The following is a 22496-nucleotide window of genomic DNA, read 5'->3' on the forward strand; positions in this document are numbered from 1 at the left end:
TTGTTTGTTTCATTTCAAAGCCAATTTGGTGGTGAATAGAGGCCAAAATATGAAAATTCTGTCAATGTCCCAATATTTATGCACCTGTCTGTATATATATAAATATACAAATATCTCTTTAATTAGGGCACATTTGAATTACACAGGTTCTGTGGCTTATTAAAACCTGTTGAAATTGAGACTTCGAAAAAGTCAGCCGCTTAAGGGATTATAAGGAAAGCGCATGTGTGTGTTGTTTAGTACATAGCAATATTGTGCATACTGTACAAAATAGAGATCATCTCAGCATGGTCCACACCACTAGACAGTACAGACATGTCTGTGATGTACGTATAAAGTGTCTCATCTGAACAAATGTGCTTATTTCAATCTCTGTATGTAAGGCTTTCTGTTAATGTCCCTGAAAGAAGATTAACAGCCATTCTAATTGAGGTTTTTGGGCTAATCTACTTAAAGTCTTCCAATGTCACTGACTCAGACAATAATCAGAGGTGCCAGCAACACATTGGCATCCATTAATTGCTACATCTTGACTTATAATTCAATGCATGTGGTTCTGGTGTCTTCTTAAAGTTTTGAAGGAGGAAGGATCAATAGGGATCATCAATTGTAAGCTGCTTTTAATGGTTACTGGCTAGTGTTAATACACATGGGCTGCAAACTGAGGTGCGGGCTGTCACAGGTATTCAGTGATCTTTTCCAAAATGAAGAAAATAACAGTTAGAAAAGGTGAAGATACAAAAAGCTATGCAGGCATTGTTTGTGTTCTCTGATGTACAGATGTGTCCTCACTCGTCTTTGCTGCAGTTGTGCCAAAAAGCTCCTCTCGGCGCCTGGTCCTGTGAGACTCTGGCAGCACCGGACGTATTTTTTGCATCTTTATTTGCAGATAGTGCATCTACTGTAAGTTGCAATGCGATGTGCCACAATGAGACTGTGCTGATTAATATGATATGTGACACTTGTATATCTGTGTGCGACTGAGTCTCTGAATCTGCATACGAAAGTGCTAGGATGCAGCGAACGCAGCTTTTTTCCACGCCAAGTTCCATTTACAGACTCAGTCGCACACAGATATACAGGTGTCACATATCACATTAATCAGCACAGTCTCATTGCGACTTAGGTGCATTTTTAGAAAAAAAAGACGAGTTCCATGGCACCTGGCGGCTCACTCACTCCAGGCATTTTGTGCATGGCGTATTGAGGCTAGATGACCAAGGACCCACCTGTACACTAGCCATTTATAGCAGACAGTTTTAGTATTAGTTTTACGGCTCTATTGTGTCACATTGCAATGATATAAATATATTTGTGGCATAGCCGCTAAAAACACCAGTGAATGTATGAAGGAGGATTTGCAGCAGATAGCTCAATATCTGCCGCGGTCCCTCCATTTACGACAGCAACCGCAGTCCCCATAGATTTCTATGGGGGCTGCTAAGATGTCAGATTTACCTAACTCTGGAATGGAAAGTATTCCGGAGTTTGGCCCTGACACCTAACGCCATCTGGGTTATGGGCTACAGATCGCGGCAATCACCTGGAGGAGTTCCCTGGCAATGGCCGCTGCACCTGCAGGGACAACATGGAAGAGGTGAAATATCGTTTTCAGAACCCCTGTCCCAGCATGTGATGAATAGTTAGTTATCAGCCAATTATATATTAGCCTCTTATATACCATCATATGAAGGGGGGTGTATCAAACCTTGGCGAGAAATGAAGTACCAACCAATCAGCTTCTGTCACTTTTTAAACATGGCCTGTAAGATGGCAGTCAGAAGCTGATTGGTTGGTACTTTATCTCTCTCCAGTGTTTGACAAATCTCCCCTCATGAATGAGGGCATGATTCGGAGTTGCATGCTCTTAGCATTGCTGCTGCGTCTTTCATTTTAAACCGGACTGAGTTCCCTCTTTCAAACTTTGTGCCCACTTACTGGTCATTGTTTGGTGATCAGTGTGATGGACATGTAATAACCCTTACAGTACACTACAGAAATAATTATAAAGTCCAAAGAAGCAGGAAGATGTTGATCAAAATTGGATGCTGTAATCAAACAGATATTCGGCGCCAGTTTAGTCTAGAAGGTCCATGTTTGCCATCCAAATCGCTTTCAAGTGTAGGTAGATTAAGGTGACAGAAGCAAAAGCAATTCTTTTGCTTAGACAGCATGTGTAATTCTCATTCAAGTTATACAGATCTTGAAATTCACAAAGAACAATGTCGTTTGCAGAGAGAAAACCCTACCTTTAAAATCAATATATGCCTCCTGTCCTGCTTATCAAAAAATAGTATAGGGTTTACAAATCTCTTCACTACTATGAACTTTCATATCTTGAATTTTGATTCAAGAGCTCTGACGGCTTCTGTGTTTCCACTGTCTGCTTCTGTGGGCGCAGTGTGAGATGTCACTCAACGGTGATGGGGTTAATCAAAACATTAAAAGGCCAGATCTGCAGGGAGTACACTCAAAGAAACTGTCAACCAACCTCATTCATTTAGGGGATTGCTTCTGTGCAGAACATAGCCTGAGAAAACTACTAGGGCAGTGGTTCTCAAACTCGGTCCTCAGGACCCCACACAGGTCACGTTTTCCAGGTCACCCAGCAGGTGTGCAGGTGTATTCATTACTCACGGACACATTTTAAAAGATCCACAGGTGGAGCTAATTATCTCACTTGTGATTCTGTGAGGAGACCTGGAAAACATGCACTGTTTGGGGTCCTGAGGACCGAGTTTGAGAACCTGTGTACTAGGGTAATACCATGCCGCCTATATTCTGCATATGGACAGCACTCATATACCCACCTCAAAGGTTACTGCATGAAAGCGGCATCTTCACTGTTTTTTTCTAGGTAACTAGCAAGTGGTAAAAATCCCTGCTGTCCAGGTGGGCAGTATAGGTGGCAAGGCCCAAAATTCCATTTAACTATAGGCCAAGGTACAGAATTTACGCAGGGTACTCTCATGTTGCATACTCATTGGACCACAAAGCCTTATGCTGCTTCTGCTAACCATAAAATCTCAATGATGCTTTCAAAACATATGTATGATCCTGTTTGAGAACTCAAACAAACTCTAATGGGAAACACACACTAGATGATAGAAGTGAACGATATGAACGATAACGATATTGTGCAACGATATATCGTTCATATGCCCAGTCAGGGGTGTATCTGGGGATCCAAGCGCCCCTGGCGAAAAGAGGGACTGGCACCCCCCCCATATTTGACATTTTGAAATAGGGATACATACGTGGCAATCTCAGGACTTAACATTAAAAAATAGATACAGGTTATAAACACCTAGTTACTGGAACTGTCGAAGCAGGGGTATTTTAAGAGAGGAGGGGGCTACTCAATACGGGCCCCCTCCTCTCTCGTGCGGTGCCATGGTGCGTACCGTACAACCTGCACCCATTATAGATCGGCCCGTAAGATCAACGTTTCATTTTTATTACAAAAATGTTGTCATATTTTTGTAATAAATGTAGTTTTGTTATAAAAATGAAATGTTGACCAGACTTGGACAGTTCAAGCATCTACGTGTTTATCACCTGTGTCTATATTTCTGTAGTTAAGTTTATATTTATAAATATATACTGTATCCATATATATACTTTATAATATATATATATATATATATATATATATATATGACAAAAAAGTGAAGAGAGAGCGCCTCCTAGTGCAGTATTTTATATTAGTGGTAACCTCCACCAAGTGTGGTCCCCTCTATGTGAATGGGGGTGTACCTTAATAAGTGGAATACACCACTTTTGTATCAGCATGAATGACCTTATGAATCCTTGGATCCAAATCCTGCGAGCAACCCGGTATCAAAATCGGATCCAGATGGACCTGGAAGCTCGGACCCTTCCTCTGCAGCTCCCGCCACCGGGCCGGATAAGACCCTCGCTATCTCCGACTGCACAACTTCGGGCTGTCTCCTCTTCTATGTTCTCGCCAAATGAACCCGCTTGTCCAGATAAACTTCCTGTCTGAACTTGATAACTGTAATCCGGAAATGCTGGATTGGCAGGGTATTAACCAGGTTAGTGCTGGGTTGTCGCTGTAGTACAAGATCTGGAGCGCTCGGATGGAAACAGAACCAGAATGCACACCGGAAAGGATGGTAGTGGACATTATATATATATATATGTCAGGTGCATAAATATTTGGACATTGACAGAATTTTCATATTTTGGCGTCTATTTACCACCACAATGGCTTTGAAATGAAACAAACAAGATGTGATTTAACTGCAGACTTTCAGATTTAATTTGAGGGTAATTACATACAAATCAGGTGAACGGTGTAGGAATTACAATGGTTTCTATATGTGCCTCCCACTTTTTAAGGGGCCAAAAGTAATGGGACTATCAACTCAAAAGCTATTTCATGGACAGGTGTGGGCTATTCCCTCGTTATTTCATTATCAATTAAGCAGGTAAAAGGCCTGGAGTTGATTCTAGGGGTGACATTTGCATTTGGAATCAGTTGCTGTCGTCTCTCAATATGAGATCCAAAGAGCTGTCACTATCAGTAAAGCAAGCCATCATTAGGCTGAAAAATCAAAACAAACCCATCAGAGAGATAGCAAAAACATTAGGTGTGGCCAAATCAACTGTTTGGAACATTCTTAAAAAGAAAGAACGTACTGAGAGCTCAGCAACACCAAAAGACCCAGAAGACCACGGAAAACAACTGTGGTGGATGACAGAAGAATTATTTCCCTGGTGAAGAAAAACCCCTTCACAACAGTTGGCCAAATCAAGAACACTCTCCAGGAGGTAGGTGTATATGTGTCAAAGTCAACAATCAAGAGAAGACTTCACAAGAGTGAATATAGAGGGTTCACCACAAGATGTAAACCATTGGTGAGCCACAAAAACAGGAAGACCAGATTAGAGTTTGCCAAACAACATCTAAAAAAGCCATTACAGTTCTGGAACAACATCTAATGGACAGATGAGACAAAGATCAACTTGTACCAGAGTGATGGGAATAGAAGAGTATGGAGAAGGAAAGGAACTGCTCATGATCCAAAACATACCACCTCATCAGTGAAGCATGTTGCAGGTAGTGTCATGGCGTGGGCATGTATGGCTCCCAATGGAACTGATGTGAGTGCTGACAAAAGCAGCAGAATGAATTCTGAAGTGTTTCAGGCAATATTATATGCTCATATTCAGTCAAATGCTTCAGAACTCATTGGACGGCGCTTCACAGTGCAGATGGACAATGACCCGAAGCATACTGCAAAAGCAACCAAAGAGTTTTTTAAGGCTAAAAAGTGGAATGTTATGCAATGGCCAAGTCAGTCCCCTGACCTGAATCCGATTGAGCATGCATTTCACTTGATGAAGACAAAACTGAAGGGAAAATGCCCCAAGAACAAGCAGGAACTTAAGACATTTGCAGTAGAGGCCTGGAAGAGCATCACCAGGGATGAAACCCAACGTCTGGTGATGTCTATGCGTTCCAGACTTCAGGCTGTAATTGCCTGCAAAGGATTTGCAACAAAGTATTAAAAAGTGAAAGTTAGATTTAGGATTGCTTAGTTTGTCCCATTACTTTTGGCCCCTTAAAAAGTGGGAGGCACATATAGAAACCGTTGTAATTCCTACACCGTTCACCAGATTTGGATGTAATTACCCTCAAATTAAATCTGAAAGTCTGCAGTTAAAGCACATCTTGTTTGTTTCATTTCAAAGCCATTGTGGTGGTGAATAGAGGCCAAAATATGAAAATTCTGACAATGTCCCAATATTTATGCACCTGACTCTGTATATATATATATATATATATAGATATATATATATATATATATATACACATACACTCTGCATAAATAAATACATTTAGAAATCCTTACCTACTTTGCAGGTCAGCATTCTGGGAGCTGCCAGAAAGGACCTGCTTCTTTCATCTTCAGGGGGAGGACCAGACAATAGCCAGCATTAGGCCCGCCCCCTTTTCAAGAAACCCCTGCGATTCGCGGGTCTGCTGGGAGGAGGTTTCACGAATCACGTGATTTGGCCCCGCCCCCTCCTCGCGGACCCGCAAACGTCTATATTTAAGTCTTGTAAAAATATATTTAACATACTTAGGACAGTGCTGCACTTGTACATCCCAAGGCGGTACTAGTGCTGTAGTGCAAAATCATACACTGTTACTGGCACCTGTGTTTGGCACCGCATCGCACTACAGGAAAGAAACTCAAAAGAAACTACAGCTCCCAGCAGCAAGGGCTGCTGGGAGCTGTAGTTTAGTTACAGTTTCTTCACTTTAGTGCGATGCGTGCCGGACACCGGCACAAGTTTCAGTCTTGTCTGCTGTGCGAGTCTCCGGGCCAGCATAAGGTGAGCACACCAACACCAGGTACTATCCCCTGACCGCAGGTGGCACCGTTCGGTCGTTAATGATGTTTGATGTCATGCATACATGCAGGCCAATCTAACGATATCGTCAGAAAGTGCCTGTTCAGGAATGTGGCAGGATGACGTCAGTGTGTACACCCAATATCTTTCACCAACACCTTTCAGCACATCGTCTAGTGTGTATGCCCCTTAAGGGGCCTATTCATCACAAGAAAAAATTGTAAGGTGATAATTATGTTTTGAACTCGCATCAGATTCAGAGCAAATATTGGAGGCATTCATCTTGTCTCCTTTACTAAATTTTCACTTCCGAAAAGCTGCTCTTTTTGCGGAGACAGATTTTTCGGAAGTGTAAAATATTTCACCTGCTTCGTCCGTATCCTCTGCAAAGAGTCCACGCTCCCTTTCACATTTTCTCTCCCCTTGCGTCTCCTCTCCATCCCCTCAGTGTCTGCTCCCTCCCCGGAGCGCATTTTTTCCACAAGTGTCTACCTCCCCCCATCCTCTGTCCCGGTGTCTGCTCCCTCCCCGGAGCGCATTTTTTCCACAAGTGTCTACCCCCACCATCCTCTGCCCCGATGTCTGCTCCCTCCCCGGAGGGCATTGCCTACCCGCATAACCTCCCTGCATCCTTACACCTGGTATGTGTTCCCTCCTCGCCATCCTCTACCCCGGTGTCTGCTCCCTCCCCGGAGTGCATTTTTCCACCAGTGTCTACCTCCCACCATCCTCTGCCCTGGTGTCTGCTCCCTCCCCGGAGAGCATTGCCTACCCGCATAATCCCCCCTAGTGTCTCCCTCCCTGCATCCTTACCCCTGGTATGTGTTCCTTCCTCGCCGTCCTCTACCCCGGTGTCTGCTCCCTCCCTGGAGCAAATTCTTTCCCCCAGGGCCTAATAACGTGATCATCTGGCTCCGCCCTATCACTACCCACCGGTATCTAGGTAGTATACACCATATATGCTCTTCTCTTCTTTGAAACTCAAATGGGGCGATTCAATTGTTGCGTGGACGGCGATAATTAATGAGCACCCAGTTTTGCAATTCAATTGTTCTGGGCACCCATTAATTATCGCCCTCTTCACGCTATATTAGACTGGGTTTAACCGTATAAAATGGGTAAACTGTCTAAAGTCCTGGTTAGGGAACCCTAACCATGGGCTTTCCCCGCAAATTTTTGCTTGCACCCTCAGATATGCCAGCGCCGGCGACTATCATGCTCAGGCAGAGCAACAATTGAAATGCTCCATCTGGCGCCTTAAAAAAAATAAAACAATTGATCCAGAAAACAATTGAATCGCCCCCTCTGTGACCTATGCAGGTTTATATCCACCAACCTTTAATGAACAAACTCCTGTGACATTGGGAATAATACAGATAAGCTTTTTACCCATTCAGTATGCAGCCACTCACTATTAAGCTTTATTGTACACTAGGTTTATGGTGATAATATTTCACCATTTCTCTTTTTTATCTACAGATCTCTACAACTGGGAAACGTTAGATGTACTAAGAACGGTTGCTACACAGAATATATAAGTAGATGTCTTTATTTGTCTATTTTCATTGCTAGGTATATATTGCACCATTTCTCATACTGGCAATCGAATCACCTAATGTTGTCTTGACTTAGCACAAGCCATTACGGGTACCTGACATTATTTCTGCTTTGTGGCACAAACGGTTTTGAAAAGCCCAAGTAAACATAATCAGGTACTGCTCAGAAATGCAGGTTAATTGTATCAAATTAATTTACTCATGTAGAGAAAGGACCAAATACAATTCAGCAGAATGATGATAATGCCTGGGACGTTTAATCTCATCATGGATCAGACAAGAGTCAGAAGTTAATTAACAGCAATAATAGGGTATGCTACAATAGACAAGATAACAATATCCTACGTATACACTGTTCTTAACAATTAGATCACAAGTTAACAAAATACAAAGCAGCTTTATAATTTGAAATCAATATTATTGTCATATGAAAGATATCTGTAACTCGGCCTGATCCAGCTCCTTTAGCAGAATCACCACTTGTCAGTAAAATGGAGTAAAACCTACCCCCTAAAGTTTGCAGGACCCGTATTTGTTCGTTCACAGTTGCAAACACAAAAATTATATTGATTTAGGGCCTGATTCAGATATTTACTTTAACTTGATGGTTTATGCACATATACGATATTTTCGGGTCTGTGCAGTGCCCAGCATGATTAACATTCTGTGGCCTTTTGGGGGGGGGAAGGTGAGACGCCAGCCTGTGTCCCCATCAGTATCACCCCCGTTTCCTGGGCGTGACAAGGCTCGGATCTGCGTCGGAGGATGCAGATTTCCTGCCTCGCAAGCAGGCAAGAGGCGGCCAGTCTGAGCAAGCTTGCACTCGGATCTGCAATGTTTGCTGGAGGCGTCTTTGCTCCTCAGACGCCTCCTACAGGCATTAGCATATTCGTTGTACAATACTCCACCGCCTCTTCCCTGCGACTGGGCAATACCACACATATATGAATCAGGCCCCTTGTTCATACTTGCCTACTCTCCAGAATCGTTCGGGGGACTCCCAAAAATCGGGTGGTGCTCCTGGCTGCCAGGAAGAGTGGGCAAGTCTGCCGGAGCTGCCTGCCACCGGGCCGCAGCCGCTCACTTCTCAAGTGAAATGGGCTGTACAGGCGGCTGATGATGCAATTTACATTTATTCATGTCATTGTGGCTCCGCCCCCCACTTCACAATGCCGGTAATCGCACAATTGTGTGATCACATCATCATGCCCCCCAGAAGTGTCGACGTGACTGCCCCTCCTGGAGGGGGTGGCTCAAAGGTCAGCAAGTATGATTTAGCTAAAAGAGTTCTCAGCTTTGAATGGCTATAATTTATTGTCTCGAACATTGCCTAGAGCATCACAATGCCTCCACCGGATTGCCTTCTTCCCTTCCTGGTGCCATCTCTTCCCCAAGTAAACGCTGCACACGCACATGATGTAAAAGCAAACGTGATTAATCAGACCAGACCAGCTTCTTTCATTGCTCCACGTACCCATAGGAGGCGCATTCCATGGTGGACAGGGATCAGCACTGCATTCTGACAGATGTGTAGCTACGCAGCAAGCTGCGATGCACTGTGTGATATGACACCTTTCTAACAAAGCATTAACTTTTTGTAGCAATTTGTGCTACAGATGCTCTTCTGTGAGATAAGAACAGACAGACTAGTCTTCATTCCCCACCCACATCAATGAACCTTGGGGGCCCATGACACTGTCACCGGTTCACCGGTTGTCCTTCCTTGGACCACTTTTGGTAGGTACTAACCACTGCATACTGGAAACACCCTACAAGACCTGCCATTTTGGAGATGCTCTGACCCAGTTGTCTACCCATAATAATTTGGCACATCTCAAAGTTACTTTGATCCTTACGCTTGCCATTTTATTTTACAGTTTCCAACACATTAACTTAAAGAACTGAGTGTTCTCTTGCTGCCTAATATATCTCATTCCTTGACAGGTACCATTGTAACAAGATTATCAATGTTATTCACTTCACCAGTGGTTTTAATGTTATGGCTAATCGGATCCACAGGGGGAGTTAATTATTCACTTAAAGAGACCTAGAAAACATGCACTGTTGGTAGCTCTCGAGGACCAGGGTTGGCTACCTCTGGTCTTTAACAACCTTATGACCATCCATGGCATTTTCTTCTCTAACTCCATGAACTGCTTTCCATTACTGAAACTTGACTCTCCCCACTCTGACATTGCTTTTCTGCAGCTCTCTCTTACAAGGGACTCTGACCCTGATTCAGAGCAGCTCGCAAAAAGCGAGCGCTCACTCTGAATCAGGGCGGACGCTTTTTTTTAAACCGGCGTCCTGGCCGCCCGCTATGCTGTGGGTGACCACCCACAGCTTTTGCGAGCAGCCAGGTGATGGTCGCGACCATCTCACTTGCGACGAGACCTTTGTGGTGTCTCGTCTGCCGCAAGCCCCAGTGAGCTTCCGGCTCTAATAGAGCCAGAAGCTCACTACTGACATCACTGGTGATGTCAGTAAGGCCGCCCTCAAACGGCAGGCGTTCCTTTGGGAACGACTCCGTTTGGTCAGCCACCCCCCCTCCCCACCTACAAAACGGGGCGAGCTGTCGATCAACATCGACAGCCGCCCTGTTTTGCTGCGAGCCCCAGAGCGAGGGATTTCTCGCTCGCTCCGGGGCTCACATGCGAACTGCCCGGCCATCGACCTGCTTGCGAGCTCATAGCGCTTGTGAGCGGGTCTGAATCAGGCCCTCTGCTTAAACCCACACCGACAGGATGATGGACTCAGTATTCATACCTCCAATTGGAAAAGACTCACTATTTCTCTTCAACAAAATGATTGTGTTTACTTACTATACTTGCCTTCTCTCTTGCAAAGCAAAACTACTTTATGTCCCTAAAACCATATGTGTTGACCCCTTTGAACTCTTGCTACTTTCAACTCGATCTCTTGCCTACTTTTACACCCTCTCCTTCACCCATTGTTCTAGATTATGCATCATACTTCAAAGGTAAAATGTACATTATCCATCAAGGAATCTCCTCTTCCCAGAACTAGCACCCCACTCGCCTTCTCCTCCAATCCTCTACCAACTATTTCTGTCCTGCCACTGCTTCTTTCCATTTCCCCTTTAAACCAGAGTTTCACATTCTCTGCCACTACAGTCCAGGTTCTAAGGATATCCATGCTTGAATCCAGATGGTTATATCAAATTGACTTAGGTACTAATTAAATCAACTGTGCTTAAGCATGGCTGCCCTAAAACTTGGACTGTAATGGAGAAGTTTGGGATACTGTGCCCTAAACCTTTCCCCTTGGCATTGTTACCTGAATAATCTCTCTGACCTCTTCTCCTACACAACCATCACTACCTTGACCTTGGTGACATCTTTCTCTTCTTCAACACCTCCTATATTCATAAACACTTCTTTACAGTTTCTACCTGTTACATATCATCGCCTCCACCCCTACTACCTGATGGGGTCCCCCAGCTCTTTGCCTTCTGCTTTTCTCTTTTTATAAGTATTCTCTTGGTGAAAATATGTGCTCATTGAGCGTCTGTTATCACATCTGTGCATACAACACCAAATCTAGTGCTCCTTCGCTAACCTCTCTGGTTCGCTTGTATCCAATTTATCCAGTATACTTCACATAATCTCCACTTAGACGCCTCAATGCTAGCTAAACTCATCATGTGTCATACTAAACTAATCATCTTCAATCTTGTCAGTTTTAACACCCCCCTGTAGTCTCCCCCAACATGAATAACATCACACTCTCCATAATCCCCTATATATGCAGACTGGCTCGTCCCTCAGATCTCCATTACACATCCAGTCCCTCATGCAGTAATTTCACCTACTTCCAATCATTGCCCTTAACCAATGTAACAAGGGGTGTAGAAATGAGGAGCATTTAGACAGGCAGATATTCAGTAAAACAGTGTCTTTAATGGCAGCACACACTGCACTTTAGCATACTCAGGCTTAGGCCTGAAACAACAGGTACATACAAAAATTAAACAAGTGAACATAAAAGGTCCCAGCACTCCTCGTGCTTATCAGTCAGCAGTGGCTTACAGCTGCTATCAGCCATTTCCTCCCAGCACAGCCCTTTGGCACTAGTCACTTTGGCCTACTAACTGGCCTCTAACAGGCATCAGTGCCCAGAGCACTAGGTGTATGAGAGTTTTAAACTCTTTCTGTCTCTCAGTAATGAGCTGCAGCTGGCCCTGTGCAACTGTGAAAACCTGGAATTCCACACCTCCACTGCTACTGCGGAATGCACAGGATTCACTGTAGCCTCCCTTGAAGGGAGCTGATCCCACAGAAATGTGGGCAATTCAGGTGAGAGGCAACCCCTCTCACCACACCATTATCTCACTTTTTGATTACTGCAACCTGCTGTTATGTGGGATTCAATTCACTTGTCTATGTGCTATGTATAAATAGGAGGAGTATGCGGGAGCAGTGATGTGTATAAATAGGAGGAGCATGCGGGAGCAGTGATGTGTACAAATAGGAGGAGCATGCGGGAGCAGAGATGTGTATAAATAGGAGTATTTGGGAGCAGTAATGTGTATAAATAGGAGGAGCATGCGGGAGCAGTGAAGTGTATGAATACCAGGAGCATGCGGGATAAGTGAAATGTATAAATACCAGGAGCAAGCAGGAGCAGTCATGTGTATAAATAGGAGGAGCATGCAGGAGCAGTCATGTGTATAAATAGGAGGAGCATGCGGGAGCAGTGATGTGTATAAATAGGAGGAGAATGCAGGAGCAGTGATGTGTATAAATAGGAGGAGCATGCAGGAGCAGTGATGTGTATAAATAGGAGGAGCATGCTGGAGCAGTGATGTGGATAAATAGGAGGAGCATGCAGGAGCAGTGATGTGTATAAATAGGAGGAGCATGCGGGAGCAGTCATGTGTATAAATAGGAGGAGCATGCGGGAGCAGTGATGTGTATAAATAGGAGGAGCATGCAGGAGCAGTCATGTGTATAAATAGGAGGAGCATGCGGGAGCAGTGATGTGTATAAATAGGAGGAGAATGCAGAAGCAGTGATGTGTATAAATAGGAGGAGCATGCAGGAGCAGTGATGTGTATAAATAGGAGGAGCATGCTGGAGCAGTGATGTGGATAAATAGGAGGAGCATGCAGGAGCAGTGATGTGTATAAATAGGAGGAGCATGCGGGAGCAGTCATGTGTATAAATAGGAGGAGCATGCGGGAGCAGTGATGTGTATAAATAGGAGGAGCATGCGGGAGCAGAGATGTGTATAAATAGGAGGAGCATGCGAGAGCAGAGATGTGTATAAATAGGAGGAGCATGCGGGAGCAGTGATGTGTATAAATAGGAGGAGCATGCGGGATCAGTCATGTGTACAAATAGGAGGAGCATGCGGGAGCAGTCATGTGTATAAATAGGAGGAGCATGCGGGAGCAGTCATGTGTTTAAATAGGAGGAGCATGAGGGAGCAGTGATGTGTACAAATAGGAGGAGCATGCGGGAGCAGTGATGTGTATAAATAGGAGGAGCATGCGGGATCAGCGATGTGTACAAATAGGAGGAGCATGCAGGAGCAGTCATGTGTATAAATAGGAGGAGCATGCGGGAGCAGTCGTGTATAAATAGGAGGAGCATGAAGGAGCAGTGATGTGTACAAATAGGAGGAGCATGCAGGAGCAGTGATGTGTATAAATAGGAGGAGCATGCGGGAGCAGTGATGTGTATAAATAGTAGGAGCATGCAGGAGCAGTGATGTGTATAAATAGGAGAAGCATGCGGGAGCAGTCATGTGTATAAATAGGAGGAGCATGCGGGAGCAGTGATGTGTATAAATAGGAGGAGCATGTGGGAGCAGTAATGTGTATAAATAGGAGGAGCATGCGGGAGCAGTGATGTGTATAAATAGAAGGAGCAGGCGGGAGCAGTGAACTGTATAAATAGGAGGAGCATGCGGAAGAAGTGATGTGTATAAATAGGAGATGCGGGAGCAGTGATGTGTATAAATAGGAGGAGCATGTGGGATCAGTGATGTCTATAAATAGGAGATACAGCAGCGGTGATGTGTATAAATAGGAGGAGCATGCGGGAGCAGTGATGTGTATAAATAGGAGGAGCATGCGGGAGCAGTGATGTGTATAAATAGAAGGAGCATGCGGGAGCAGTGATGTGTATAAATAGGAGGAGCATGCGGGAGCAGTCATGTGTATAAATAGGAGGAGCATGCGGGAGCAGTGATGTGTATAAATAGAAGGAGCATGCGGGAGCAGTGATGTGTAGAAATAGGAGGAGCATGCAGGAGCAGTGATGTGTATAAATAGGAGGAGCATGAAGGAGCAGTGATGTGTATAAATAGGAGGAGCATGCAGGAGCAGTGATGTGTATAAATAGGAGGAGCATGCAGGAGCAGTGATGTGTATAAACAGGAGGAGCATGCAGGAGCCGTCATGTGTATAAATAGGAGGAGCATGTGGGAGCAGTGATGTGTATAAATAGGAGGAGCATGCGGGAGCAGTGATGTGTACAAATAGGAGGAGCATGCGGGAGCAGTCATGTGTATAAATAGGAGGAGCATGTGGGAGCAGTGATGTGTATAAATAGGAGGAGCAGGCGGAAGCAGTGATGTGTATAAATAGGAGATGCAGGAGCAGTGATGTGTATAAATAGGAGGAGCATGCGGGATCAGTAATGTGTATAAATAGGAGATACAGGAGCAGTGATGTGTATAAATAGGAGGAGCATGCGGGAGCAGTGATGTGTATAAATAGGAGGAGCATGCGGAAGCAGTGATGTGTATAAATAGGAGGAGCATGTGGGAGCAGTGATGTGTATAAATAGGAGGAGCATGCAGGAGCAGTGATGTGTATAAACAAGAGGAGCATGCAGGAGCCGTCATGTGTATAAATAGGAGGAGCATGCGGAAGCAGTGATGTGTATAAATAGGAGATGCAGGAGCAGTGATGTGTATAAATAGGAGGAGCATGCGGGAGCAGTGATGTGTATAAATAGGAGGAGCATTTGGGATCAGTGATGTGTATAAATAGGAGAAGCATGCGGGAGCACTGAAATGTATAAATAGGAGGAGCATGCGGAAGCAGTCATGTGTATAAACAGGAGGAGCATGCAGGAGCCGTCATGTGTATAAATAGGAGGAGCATGCGGGAGCAGTGATGTGTATAAATAGAAGGAGCAGGCGGGAGCAGTGAACTGTATAAATAGGAGGAGCATGCGGAAGAAGTGATGTGTATAAATAGGAGATGCGGGAGCAGTGATGTGTATAAATAGGAGGAGCATGTGGGATCAGTGATGTGTATAAATAGGAGATACAGGAGCAGTAATGTGTATAAATAGGAGGAGCATGCGAGAGCAGTGATGTGTATAAATAGGAGGAGCATGCGGGAGCAGTGATGTGTATAAATAGGAGGAGCATACGGGAGCAGTGATGTGTATAAATAGGAGGAGCATGCGGGAGCAGTCATGTGTATAAATAGGAGGAGCATGAAGGAGCAGTGATGTGTATAAATAGGAGGAGCATGCGGGAGCAGTGATGTGTATAAATAGGAGGAGCATGCAGGAGCAGTGATGTGTATAAATAGGAGGAGCATGCGGGAGCAGTGATGTGTATAAATAGGAGGAGCATGAAGGAGCAGTGATGTGTATAAATAGGAGGAGCATGCAGGAGCAGTGATGTGTATAAATAGGAGGAGCATGCAGGAGCAGTGATGTGTATAAATAGGAGGAGCATGCAGGAGCAGTGATGTGTATAAATAGGAGGAGCATGCGGGAGCAGTGATGTGTATAAACAGGAGGAGCATGCAGGAGCCGTCATGTGTATAAATAGGAGGAGCATGTGGGAGCAGTGATGTGTATAAATAGGAGGAGCATGCGGAAGCAGTGATGTGTATAAATAGGAGGAGCATGCGGAAGCAGTGATGTGTATAAATAGGAGATGCAGGAGCAGTGATGTGTATAAATAGGAGATGCAGGAGCAGTGATGTGTATAAATAGGAGGAGCATGAAGGAGCAGTGATGTGTATAAATAGGAGGAGCATGCAGGAGCAGTGATGTGTATAAATAGGAGGAGCATGCAGGAGCAGTGATGTGTATAAATAGGAGGAGCATGCGGGAGCAGTGATGTGTATAAACAGGAGGAGCATGCAGGATCCGTCATGTGTATAAATAGGAGGAGCATGTGGGAGCAGTGATGTGTATAAATAGGAGGAGCATGCGGAAGCAGTGATGTGTATAAATAGGAGATGCAGGAGCAGTGATGTGTATAAATAGGAGGAGCATGCGGGATCAGTGATGTGTATAAATAGGAGATACAGGAGCAGTGATGTGTATAAATAGGAGGAGCATGCGGGAGCAGTGATGTGTATAAATAGGAGGAGCATGTGGGAGCAGTGATGTGTATAAATAGGAGGAGCATGCAGGAGCAGTGATGTGTATAAATTGGAGGAGCATGCGGGAGCAGTCATGTTTATAAATAGGAGGAGCATGCGGGAGCAGTCATGTGTATAAATAGGAGGAGCATGCGGGAGCAGTGATGTGTATAAACAAGAGGAGCATGCAGGAGCCGTCATGTGTATAAATAGGAGGAGCATTTGGGATCAGTGATGTGTATAAATAGGAGAAGCATGCGGGAGCAGTGAAATGTATAAATAGGAGGAGCATTTGGGATCAGTGATGTGTATAAATAGGAGAAGCATGCGGGAGCAGTGAAATGTATAAATAGGAGGAGCGTGGGGAAGCAGTCATGTGTATAAACAGGAGGAGCATGCAGGAGCCGTCATGTGTATAATTAGGAGGAGCATGCGGGAGCAGTGATGTGTATAAATAGGAGGAGCATGCAGGAGCAGTGATGTGTATAAACAAGAGGAGCATGCAGGAGCCGTCATGTGTATAAATAGGAGGAGCATGCGGAAGCAGTGATGTGTATAAATAGGAGATGCAGGAGCAGTGATGTGTATAAATAGGAGGAGCATGCGGGAGCAGTGATGTGTATAAATAGGAGATGCAGGAGCAGTGATATGTATAAATAGGAGAAGCATTCGGGAGCAGTGAAATGTATAAATAGGAGGAGGATGCGGAAGCAGTCATGTGTATAAACAGGAGGAGCATGCAGGAGCCGTCATGTGTATAAATAGGAGGAGCATGCGGGAGCAGTGAAATGTATAAATAGGAGAAGCATGCGGGAGCAGTGATGTGTATAAATAGGAGGAGCATGCGGGAGCAGTGATGTGTATAAACAGGAGGAGCATGCGGGAGCAGTGATGTGTATAAATAGGAGAAGCATGCAGGAGCAGTGATGTGTATAAATAGGAGAAGCATGCAGGAGCAGTGATGTGTATAAATAGGAGAAGCATGCGGAAGCAGTGATGTGTATAAATAGGAGGAGCATGCGGGATCAGTGAAATGTATAAATAGGAGGAGCAGGCGGGAGCAGTGAAATGTATAAATAGGAGGAGTATGCGGGAGCAGTGATGTGTATAAATAGAAGGAGCATGCGGGAGCAGTGAAATGTATAAATAGGAGGAGCATGCGGGAGCCGTCATGTGTATAAATAGGAGGAGCAGGCGGGATCAGTGATGTGTATAAATTGGAGGAGCAGGCGGGAGCAGTGATGTGTATAAATAGGAGGAGCATGCGGGAGCAGTGATGTGTATAAATAGGAGGAGCAGGCGGGAGCAGTGAAATGTATAAATAGGAGGAGCATGTGGGAGCAGTGATGTGTATAAATAGGAGGAGCATGTGGGAGCAGTGATGTGTATAAATAGGAGGAGCAGGCGGGAGCAGTGAAATGTATAAATAGGAGGAGCAGGCGGGAGCAGTGAAATGTATAAATAGGAGGAGCATGTGGGAGCAGTGATTTGTATAAATAGGAGGAGCATGCGGGAGCAGTGATGTGTATAAATAGGAGGAGCATGTGGGAGCAGTGATGTGTATAAATAGGAGGAGCATGCGGGAGCAGTGATGTGTATAAATAGGAGGAGGATGCGGGAGCAGTGATATGTATAAATAGGAGGAGCATGTGGGAGCAATGAAATGTATAAATAGGAAGAGCATGTGGGAGCAGTGAAATGTATAAATAGGAGGAGCATGCGGGAGCAATGATGTGTATAAATAGGAGGAGCATGCAGGAGCAGTGATGTGTATAAATAGGAGGAGCATGCGGGAGCAGTGATGTGTATAAATAGGAAGAGCATGTGGGAGCAGAGATGTATAAATAGTAGGAGCATGCGGGAGCAGTGATGTGTATAAATAGGAGGAGCATGCGGGAGCAGTGATGTGTATAAATAGGAGGAGCATGTGGGAGCAGTGATGTGTATAAATAGTAGGAGCATGCGGGAGCAGTGATGTGTATAAATAGTAGGAGCATGCAGGAGCAGTGATGTGTATAAATAGGAGGAGCATGCAGGAGCAGTGATGTGTATAAATAGGAGGAGCATGCGGGAGCAGTGATGTCTATAAATAGGAGGAGCATGCGGGAGCAGTGATGTGTATAAATAGAAGGAGCATGCGGGAGCAGTTATGTGTATAAATAGAAGGAGCATGCGGGAGCCGTCATGTGGAGGCGTATGTGGAAGCAGTGATGTGTATGCATAGGAGGAGCATTTGGGAGCCGTCATGTGTATAAATAGGAGGAGCAGGCGGGATCAGTGATGTGTATAAATTGGAGGAGCAGGCGGGAGCAGTGATGTGTATAAATAGGAGGAGCATGCGGGAGCAGTGATGTGTATAAATAGGAGGAGCAGGCGGGAGCAGTGAAATGTATAAATAGGAGGAGCATGTGGGAGCAGTGATGTGTATAAATAGGAGGAGCATGTGGGAGCAGTGATGTGTATAAATAGGAGGAGCAGGCGGAAGCAGTGAAATGTATAAATAGGAGGAGCAGGCGGGAGCAGTGAAATGTATAAATAGGAGGAGCATGTGGGAGCAGTGATTTGTATAAATAGGAGGAGCATGCGGGAGCAGTGATGTGTATAAATAGGAGGAGCATGTGGGAGCAGTGATGTGTATAAATAGGAGGAGCATGCGGGAGCAGTGATGTGTATAAATAGGAGGAGGATGCGGGAGCAGTGATATGTATAAATAGGAGGAGCATGTGGGAGCAATGAAATGTATAAATAGGAAGAGCATGTGGGAGCAGTGAAATGTATAAATAGGAGGAGCATGCGGGAGCAATGATGTGTATAAATAGGAGGAGCATGCAGGAGCAGTGATGTGTATAAATTGGAGGAGCATGCGGGAGCAGTGATGTGTATAAATAGGAAGAGCATGTGGGAGCAGAGATGTATAAATAGGAGGAGCATGCGGGAGCAGTGATGTGTATAAATAGGAGGAGCATGCGGGAGCAGTGATGTGTATAAATAGGAGGAGCATGTGGGAGCAGTGATGTGTATAAATAGTAGGAGCATGCGGGAGCAGTGATGTGTATAAATAGTAGGAGCATGCAGGAGCAGTGATGTGTATAAATAGGAGAAGCATGCAGGAGCAGTGATGTGTATAAATAGGAGGAGCATGCGGGAGCAGTGATGTGTATAAATAGGAGGAGCATGCGGGAGCAGTGATGTGTATAAATAGAAGGAGCATGCGGGAGCAGTGATGTGTATAAATAGAAGGAGCATGCGGGAGCCGTCATGTGGAGGCGTATGTGGAAGCAGTGATGTGTATGCATAGGAGGAGCATTTGGGAGCAGTCATGTGTATAAATAGGAGGAGTATGTGGGATCGGTGAAATGTATAGATGGGATAAGTTATATGTATAAACAAGAGGAATTGGCAGGAGCAGTAAAGAGTATAAATAGGAGGAGCATGCGGGAGCAGTGATGTGTATAAATAGGAGGAGCATGCGGGAGCAGTGATGTGTATAAATAGGAGGAGCATGCGGGAGCAGTGATGTGTATAAATAGGAGGAGCATGCGGGAGCAGTGATGTGTATAAATAGGAGGAGCATGCGGGAGCAGTGATGTGTATAAATAGGAGGAGCATGCGGGAGCAGTGATGTGTATAAATTGGAGGAGCATGCGGGATCAGTGAAATGTATAGATGGGATAAGTAATATGTATAAATAAGAGGAATTGGCAGGAGCAGTAATGAGTATAAATAAAAGTAGCTAGTGGAAACAGTTGTATAATAAATATATATAATGCACTAATGGAAGCAGATGTATGTAAAAATAGGAAAGGCAATGTGCGCAACTACTAGTTGTATAAATAAAAAGCTACATGCTATATGCTCAAGATAGAAGATGGAATATGTTTTAGGTTTAATGATCCATTATTCAGGATTGTCAAGAATAGAAATAGAAGAACATGTTGTACTGTTTTTCTTTAGGGTGAATTCTACAGTAATCAGTTTGTCTTTGCCCTTAACAGCTTGGAAACCCTGATCGCTCATCACTTATGTGCCAATCCATCTTCTGCATGTATCATAGCTACGACAAGACATATTACTCGCTTTTAGTAGCAACACAAACTGCTTTGAATTGAAGTACAGTAAACTCATTTACACCTAAATATAAGAAAAACACTCAAGGCTACAATCCAGCAGTGAAAGCATCGTACAGTGCATTATATACACATAGGGAGTTTCTTCTAGAGCAGGTTATACGACATACAGAGGAATATAAGGATGCAGAGTAGGTGACAGCACCAGGCTAATAAAGCTGCAGGGAAAATATCAGCTGGATACATGATATACTAGGAATTAAAGCATAGCTACTGCAGAGAAGTTTTAAACAAAAAAAAACATCATACTAGTCAGAATTAACTGAACATGTAAGAATCTGGGGATTCCATCCCTGGGGACTTGCATATTTAATTTTAAGCACAAAATAGGATAAGAAGGCTGATTTTCTTTCTGGATAGAATTATATTCTACCCCCTAAGTGCCCAAATAGAGATCCTCAGTCATAAGCTTGTGATTTGGGAAAAGGCTGTCATGAGGTCATCTCAATGATTTTCAACCTGCAATTGTGACTGGGCTTCTAAGGCAGTTTGCTATGTTCACTTAGCGTAGCGCTAGCCAAGTTTCCGAACATCTGTCTTTAAGAAGAGAATGTGTGGGATGTGGATATACAGCAGCATAAAAGAAACAGAATATGACAATACTGAAAGCAAAACAAATAAAGCCATACAATATCAAACATTTCTCTTGTCCCCAGATTTCAGAGATAAGATTAGTGTCATCAGTGCCCTGAACATATTCTATAAACACAAGAGAGAGTGACCATTATAACTGATTCACATCATTAGTTTATAAATGCAGAAGTTCAGTAATGGCTCCAGGCCATAAGAGACAGCTCTACTATTTCATAACATGAGCACACGGAAAAGCTGGCTGGGTTCTGGGTTGTAGCAATTATTAATACATTAACATACTTTTTATTTTTAGTATCTATTTTGTGTAATAATTTACCTTTTAAACACATAACTGTTTTAGACCACATAAGAGGATGACACTTCTAGACATAGACAAGTAAAATAAAACTAATCTTAAACAAGCTGCCACCAAGGTAGAACAATATATTTGTCTTTAAGGAAATGTTCAGTCACCCGCCCACCTTTTCCCAGGAACTCACCCAAAAGAGGAGGTTGAAGACGAACATGAGATATTTCATACACTGCAGGCAGTTCTGTGCCATCCTGCACCTCTTCAGCTCTAGGAGGAAAATGAAGGAGAGATCCAGGTAAAACACCACGTACTTGTTGCCCTTTGGGGATGTGTATTTAGATTTTGTGGCTTTAGGACCCGGGTTAGTGTGAAACCCAAAAAAAGAGCCACCTGTGGATGCCCCAAACTGCCCCCCGTAGAGGCTGCTATAGCGCCGGAATGCACCACCCTGGGGAAGAGAGTAGTCTTTGCTGTCCAGGGATGGACTGCGATGGTAAGTAGATTCATCCGTGCTCGATCGTCTCATGGTGCAGGTGGGTGCACGGGTTTAGGGGGCATGGAGAGGGATAAAACTGATGGATAGAAAGGTTTATCCCTAAACTTAATTGTCAGTGTCAATCCATCCAATGGCAAATTTGACCCATTCTTACAAATAACAAGGCGCAGATAGCAGGTGCACTTTTTTTTGGAAAGAGTTATGATTCAGAGTGCCATTCAACCCACCAGTCTTCAGCAGAAGTTGCCATGCTAGCAGCTGCCCCTAACAGATAAAATCCCTAACCCGGTGTTAGGAGCATCCACTCTGGCCTCCACCGCATGTCTGCATGCAGGGCAGCTGTGCTGTAGGGTGCCTGTAAGGTGCAGGTGGCATGGCCCCCTCTCCCCAGCTGCAGCAGGCAAGACTAATCTGCTCCTCTCTTATACACTCCTGTTTGATCCTCGCTGGTCCGCACACATACACAGAGTGAGCTTCATTCACACTGCTCTCATCTCTCACTGATAATGTTTCACTCTCTCCTTGTATTTCCCCCTCCCTTTTGACATTTCCATGTCTCTCTCCGTTTTGCATGCATAGAAGCAGTTTCTCTGTGGTCCACTCAGGAGAGAGAGGGGAGAGAGAAACAGAGAGAGGTTTCTCCTACAGGCTTATTTATGCATGCTCAGCACTCTCACTCGCTCAAGGA

At 44.5% G+C, this 22496-nt stretch overlaps 1 protein-coding gene across 2 annotated transcripts in view; it reads right to left on the reverse strand.

The window, feature by feature from the left end:
• Positions 1–22496, reverse strand: part of TSPAN4 (tetraspanin 4) — a 752131-nt gene that overhangs the window by 192421 nt on the left and 537214 nt on the right. The window contains exon 5 of one of the 2 annotated variants that reach the window (XM_088470984.1): positions 21500–21579. In XM_088470984.1, coding sequence (XP_088327110.1) covers positions 21500–21562 — 63 coding nt within the window. In that variant the 5' untranslated portion in view covers positions 21563–21579. Of the gene's footprint in view, positions 1–21499; positions 22367–22496 lie in introns of those variants that run through there. The other variant, XM_088470983.1, reaches the window with a different exon arrangement.

Source organism: Taudactylus pleione, unplaced genomic scaffold (assembly GCF_031769625.1).
Source record: "Taudactylus pleione unplaced genomic scaffold, aTauple2 ptg000109l, whole genome shotgun sequence".
Classification (NCBI taxonomy): Eukaryota; Metazoa; Chordata; class Amphibia; order Anura; family Myobatrachidae; genus Taudactylus; species Taudactylus pleione.